General features: G+C 42.4%; 1 protein-coding gene across 1 annotated transcript; it reads left to right on the plus strand.

Annotated features, from left to right (window-relative positions):
- The first annotated feature begins 2136 nt into the window (after positions 1-2136).
- On the plus strand, positions 2137-5953 carry ints7 (integrator complex subunit 7). The gene is given in 7 exon segments (XM_052468964.1): positions 2137-2248; positions 2649-2783; positions 3155-3252; positions 3464-3666; positions 4693-4810; positions 5224-5430; positions 5765-5953. Coding segments are annotated over 7 exon segments (1062 nt in total).
- The last annotated feature ends 1423 nt before the right edge of the window (positions 5954-7376 follow it).

Below are 7376 nucleotides of genomic sequence, written 5' to 3' on the forward strand. Positions count from 1 at the left end.
CGTACCCAACAAAAAGAAATGGAACTGTATTTTAAGACGGTTAAATGCTCTACTAACAAAAAAGCTGTTAGAATTGTAATTATATGCATGTCCCTTAAGGTCCTTGTGTAATTGTAATGTGATATTGTACCCCCTAGCTTGATTGTCTATTGTTTGTAATTTATGTATTCTTGTGTTCCCTCATGTGCTTTATGTGTTGATTTGATATTAATAAAAAAGATTTAAAAAACATGCTAAATTGATACCGTTGAAGAGAATATAAAGTTATTTCACGTGAAATCTCAAATATAAGCAATGTCGCTTTTAACTGCACGTCCATTCTTGTCAGAGGCTGGTTATGGGGAACAATCATTTGATACAAATTCAGCTTTCATGGAGTTGGACAAAGGTGTGTACAGTTAACCAGTCATCAAGCAACTAGCTTACTAAGCTAGCTACTACAATTAAAATGACAAGCTAGCTTGTTTGCTATTCGTCACAGTGATAAAAAAAACTAAAACTAGCTAGCTACATTCAGACACTCCCAGTCCGGGGAGGGGTGCTTAAGTGTGGATGCCCCGGTTCCGCTGGTGGGCAAGTTATAGAGATGGCTGAGACTTGGTGATGGGTGATGCCCAGTAAGAGGGGTGTTGACCGGGTAGGGAGAGTAGGTCTGGAGGTCTGTAGTTCCAGGGAGTATACGCTCTCAGGCCCAGGGATAGAGCAGTCGGTCTGGAAGTAGAGGCATGGAGTCAGAGGTCACCAGGTCAATGGGGCCTGCCTGGAGTACAGGAAGGCCCCAGGGAGAAGGCCCAAGTGAATAGGTGTGTGAGTGACACTGTCCTTCAGGGGAGCAGAGCAGGCAATTAATGTAAAATCTTGTGAGATGAAAATGGACAAACAAAAGGGTGTGCAACATAGAAGTGGACGTTCTGAACCTTGTTTGGGGTCAGTAGGTCACATGACCAAGGAGCTATTGAAATGAGAAAGTTTGAAAAATGTATGTAAAATTGCGTGAGATTAAAATGGACAAACAAAAGGGTGTGCAATATATAAGGCTTGTCAGGGGATATTCTGACAATAGTTTGAGGGTTGTAGGTTGGTCACACAAGCTATTGAAATTCGAAACATTAAAAATGAATGTTAAAACGTGTGAAATTAAAATGGACAAACAATAGGTTGTGCTACATATAAGGCTACTCAGTGGATTTTCTGAAAGTAGTTTGAGGGTTGTAGGTCATAAGACTAAGGAGCTATTGAAATTTTAATCTTTTAAAAATTCTCATAAAATCTCATGAGATGCAAATGGACAAACAAAAGGGTGTGCAATGTGTTGGCCCACAGAGTGTACACTATGAACCATGTTTGAGGTGTATGGGTCACATGAACAAGACGCTATTGAATTTCAGAAATGTAAATAAATAATTTAAAATGGTGTGAGATGTAAACCGACAAAATAAGTGAGTGCAATGTGTGTGTCTATGCCATCGGGTTAGCAACAGCCAATTTTCAACGTTTTAGGAGTAATGCTTAAAGAGCTATTGAAATTTGAAAAATTACATTTGTCACTATGTTGACGGTCCGTAACTGCTGTTGGTGGACGTATGGAAAACTACAGACAAATATCCGTCGACTATCCAACCTGAATTTGACTTTACCTCGGTCCACAGCAACGACCCTGTGACCAGAGCAATCATGCTCAGGTATCATGGCATGCTGCTCTCTTTGACTTTCCATTAGAGCTTGATTATTATGATGGTGGTTTAGTCCACATTCCACACAGTAGCTGTGTTTCAGATTTGCAAGATTGGTCATCATTAGTCTCACAATTCAAATTTAGTTTTTGGCAGCTGGATGCTATTTGGCATGACACCTATCACCGCAGCAGACAGAGTACATCTAATTCAAAACAGACAAACAGATGTCCAAGTACAGAATTTGAGTGACAAATGACCTGTTTATTATATGCACTTGAAGTCCCAAGACAGCATAGCTTAGCAAAAGTGGAGAACATGCTGTAGCACCCACCCAGGCCAGAACATCTAAACTCCTTTCCTTAGATTAAGTTTCTGTGAGATCAGTAGGAGGCTTTGAATAATGTTTAATGTATAGTCTGTTCTCTCTGTCTATCTGAAGTTACAGCTGTTTCTCCAGTACATGAAGGAGGACCCTAGGAATACAGTCAAGAGACTGGCCATCCAGGACTTGAAGCTCCTGGCTAAAAAGGCCACCTATCTCTGGAACAGAGAAAACACTCAGGTGGGGTCTTGTGTCCCACACATACCTGCAAATTCCCTACTCCATAATCCAACAGCGAGTGGTGAATTATCTTTCATTGGTTATTATATGAGGATAATCCATGTTTTCATAATACTGTGTTAATTTATTTTCCTTGAAATGCATTACCTTGCTTACATACTGTAGCTATTCTCAAACTGACTTTCATGTAAATCATTAAAAAATATATATTTACTACATATTCAACAACGTATTCAAAAAGCTTCACAGAGTAGGAGTTATTACCTAACAAAACTGATCCTTTACCAGCACACCTACTCGAAGACTCTTTGTGATTACCAGCCCTGCTGTTTTGGGGCTTTGTGACATTCAGTCAATTACTGAAGTTGGGTTCAAAACTTTCCAAAACATTCCTTCTTTCTGTTTCTCAGGTGATGCTTTCACCCCTTCTCGGCTCATTGACCTTGTTAAGCTAGCGCAGGAATGCTGTTACCACAGCAACCTGGCCTTCTCTGCCTATGGAGTCACTGTGCCCGCCAACATCGCCATTTCCTATCCAGAGAAAGGTGTGTGTATAGGGTAGTAGGATGAGATGTCCTCTCACTCATCTTTAATTAGCTACCTGACCATCACAGGTCTTCACACTTCACAGCCATCCAAAATAGGTTCTACATAAGAAAAACTTCCATTAGTGGACTAATTCATGTTAAAATGGGTTTGGTGCACTCCAAGGTCTTCACAGATCTTCACAGATACCAGTACAGTATTAGGGATTGTCTGTAATAAAGTAACACTCGTCCATTTAATTAACTGCAGTGTTTTGTTCTTTGCCAAGAAAATGTTTTTTTTTTGTAATGGTTGTTTCTGCCTGGCCTGTGTTATTTAGGGATGAAAGTGGTATCTATATTAACGGTATTGTCCTGATTTCCCTCCCCAGACATGATGCATCTGGAGCAGGACACCGTGATGGGGGTGGAGTCTCTGCTGGTGCTCTGCAGTCAGGACGACCGCCCCAGAACTCAGGCCACGCTCAAGGTGAATAGCACCCTGGTCCAAGTGTCTATACAGTACTTGTACAGTGAGGGGAAAAGATGCTTGGCCTCCTTGGTAGTCATGTAAAGTGCCATGTAAACTGTAGTTGATTAGCTATTAGTTTATCAATAGTTTACAATAAAATCTATAATAAACAGTTATAACACATTTGTTGTAATTGTGTACTTTTTACTCTCTCCCTCTCTCAACCCAGATGGCTCTCACCTCATTGGTCCAGCTGCTGAAGAGTCGCCCCCAGCTGCACTCGGCCTGCGACCCCTCAAACGTGCTGATATGCCACGCCTGGGCGGCCATCGCCACCCAGCTGCCCGTGCTGGGATAGGGCATGCTGGGGGATCTGGTGGACTTCTACCGGGTGGCCATTCACTCTTTCACCGACAAGCTGCAGGTGCTCCTGCTGAGAGATACACAAAGCACTAATACTAACTGTTATTGCCCTAAGGGGACAAGTAAAAGTGTAGTATTTAAATTGAATTTGAAAAAAAAATGCTAATTGGGCAACTTCTGCACGTTTTGTTGTCTGAGTGAGGGAAATGTTGTAAATTAAGATGACTTGATATATTTTAATAGATGAGATATTGAGGATTATAATAAATACTGCTTTGATGTCATACAAGCAAGCCAAACACCCGTGAGTCCAAATATGCACTTCACATTTCCATATTATAAAAGTCATATAATATACAGTGTCAACGTTTATGATCACTATGTTGATGGAGGGTTACAAGATGACATACTGTCATACTCTGGGTTGTTCTGAATAGAATGAGCCTATATTTGATGTACAGTTACAAGATGACATACTGTCATACCCTGGGTTGTTCTCAATAGAATGAGCCTATGTTTGTCTACTGTGAAGAAAATTAGTGGCGGCACACACACATGAACGTACTTATGACTCCTTTCTATGCGCATCGAAATTCCGGTCTGTTTCCCTGAATTGCATTTTTAAAGCCTAACACTGGAATATTGTATTTTAGAACTTAGCTAGTTATGTTGGCAATATAAAAAGCTTTCAAATAATGCCTACCTGACCTAGATTGCGATTTTATAATGGACCGTTTTTGGATTCGTAAACAACAACAGTAATTGTGTGATGGCAGGGATGCAGGGTTGTGTTCAAAACAACTACAAGTGCGCTTGCTCTCTTTCCTCCAAGACACAGCTAGGAGAGCTCAAAAAAGCACCTTATAGTTGAAGACTCTTCTTTGAGTCATAAAAGTATATTGAAATTGAAACATTTAATTTTAGGCAAATTCCCACGAGTGTAAAGGGTTAATAGGAAGCTAAGAAGTGAGCACTGATTTGTTCTCATATGTCATAATGGTCTCTGATAAATTTTGTGTGTGAAGTCTATTCAAGTTGTTTCCAAAGCTGTTCTCCAATCATCACCTACTAGATACTAACATCTGGCATGTGTCACCTTTCCCTGGCGACTGTGGTGTTTGTGGCTAGCCAGTCGTCCCTGTCGGCGGAGGTGAAGACGGTGATCAAGCAGCAGCTGGAGAACATGGCCATCGGTTGGCAGACCTCGCGCATGGTGAGTTTCTAGTCTGTGGGAAGTCAAGACTCATTAAATCTGGACATTTACAGGAATGTTAATTATTGTCCCTGTCAAATTAACCTAATATAGTGAGTGATGTTAAGGAGGCTCTTGTAGTCCTCTCTCGGTGAAGTAAGTAAAGAGGAAAGATTAGACCTATACTGTATTTATAGATAAGATCTTTGTTGCCCTCATTTAGGGTGGAATCCTAAATGTGCATGCTAAACTTGACACTTGCATAAATTATGCATTGATGTCATTGGCAGACTTCCGTGAAAACTCAAGTTAGTATTCAAGCCTTAGTCATTAGTTACTGATGCTGATGCCTTAGATATCAGTGTAGCAGTATTTCCACCCTACTGTCCTGATGTGTCTGTTCTGACCTGTCTGGCCCTCTCTGTTCTCTGTAGGGTTGCCATGAGTTCTCCAGCAAGCTGTACCAGAGTCTGCAGACGCATGTTTCCTCTGAGCATTTCTACTTCTGGCTCAACGGTCTAAAGGAGTTCTCCCAGGCCGTGCTGTGTCTTAGCGGCCTGGAGGACAGAGACTCCAGTGTAGCTATGGCGGCCATCACCGAGGCCCTGCGCTCTTACCAGAAGGGCATCACCTCCCTGGCGGTCAGTGACTGGCCACCTGCTTATAGTCCGTGTGCAGTCATTTGATGTGACGCGGTCATATCTCTGCTTAATGTTGCACTGTCCTTCCAGAGGTACTTCTTCCAGAACCTCCAGTCAACCAGTATTTTAAGGGAACTAACTAAAGCAATGGAAATACTTTTGGGTATACACTACTGGAGCTCAGTTCTTGCTTTAGGGGCCGTTTGATGCATTGGTATTTGGTACGCTGTAAAATGTATATCATATATGGAATTACCTTTTAGAAGTGGTATTTTGCATCTAAATTATTTATTGAAATTGATCCAGACTTATTGTACATTTTTTTCTTTTCCAGCTTGCTCTCTCCCCATCTCCTCGGACCCCAACCGAGCCAATCCCGGTGCAGAACAACCAACAGCTGCCTCTGAAGGTGGAGGGCGTGGTGCAGCATGGCTCTACCCCCGGATTGTTCGGCAAGATTCAGTCTGTCTGCCTCAACGTCAGCTCCGCTCTCCAGACCAAGACTGGTGGGCTGGAATACTAGGTGACTCTGCAGCTATCCCACCCCCTGCCCTAGTAATGAATATTGCAATGGTTATATACAGTATACCGTAATGGGCTGATGTTGTAAGTTGTTGAGGCTGTACTCCTATACTGTTACAATGTCTCTAGCTACTATGGTTTTAGAACTTTTATCTTAATTTAAAGAAAAAATAGTACAACTACCAATGGTTAGCATATTTAATTTCCTGTTAGATTCCACTGGTCAGCAAGACCAATGAAATTGAGCAGCGTGTGGAGCCCCACAACGACTACTTCAGCACCTAGTTGCTGCTCATCTTTTCCATCCTGGGCAGCCACACGGTTAACTTGGAGGCCTCAGTGGTGGACGAGATCTGCATGGAGTCAAGTCGGTCAAGTCCTGTCGTAGATAATTGTTTCAGAAATATAATACTGTCTATAGAAATATAATACACTCAGAAGAACTTTTGAATTCAATGTAGACTTTAATACAAGTTGGGTCCGCGGAATAGCCGCCGCTTCTTAACACTTTCTCTGCATTTATACATACACAGCACCTGTGCACATCACATATGCAAACAAAGCCACTCCCCCTTAGTATCTGCTTTTGGCTACAACGATGGCAGAACTCTTTCCATGTTCTAAAAATAATGTATGTACTGCATGCTTATGTTTTACGTGTTAGTCATCAGTTATCTTGCCTACATCTTTCTTCCTGTATCCTGCTGACCACAGCACGTTCAGCTGTCATGAATGCACGTATGGTCTTGGTTAATGTATTCCTACAAAAATAGAGTATGGTCTGGGTGTCATATGGCCTGGATATCATCTTCTCTTAATGTGCATGTCCTTGCTACTTCAGCCTAGCAGCCAAACCTATCTACATGCAATGCTGAGCTTTTCTCAATGGTTCGCTCCAACAGTCCCCGGAGGACCTTTACTCCCAGCAGCTCTGCCACCACCACCAACAGCAGCAGGCACAGTAGGCTAGGCCCAAGCCGGCCCCGGCCACCCCAGAGGAGTAGTGTACATGCCCGCTTCCAGTGATACCCTCATAAAACCCCTCTAACCCATTGCCTTGTCCCCCCCCCCCCAGTAGGTTGCTTGTCTGGCAGAATTTCAGGTGACTGTTTACTAATATTCTATACATTTTCCAATTGTTAAAGACCACATTTTACTGAAGCTCCGTCTTTGTGCGAGTGTAGTTTAATTGTTGTCACGTGGGGGAAGTAGGACAAATGCCCATTATATTATACGGATTGGCTGCGGATCCGAGTTGTCTGGAACCCTTTTCCCAACAGCTCGAGCCAAAGCTTCTGCGCATGTGCGGGATTCTCTACATAACGCACAGTCTGCTCTGCTCGTTCGGCTGCCCAGAGAACAGGCTAATCAGGCGTATTTGTGGTGAATGGTGCTTATTTAATGAAGTTAGATCGAAGCTAAAT

This window comes from Oncorhynchus keta, chromosome 19 (assembly GCF_023373465.1).
Source record: "Oncorhynchus keta strain PuntledgeMale-10-30-2019 chromosome 19, Oket_V2, whole genome shotgun sequence".
NCBI classification, from domain to species: Eukaryota; Metazoa; Chordata; class Actinopteri; order Salmoniformes; family Salmonidae; genus Oncorhynchus; species Oncorhynchus keta.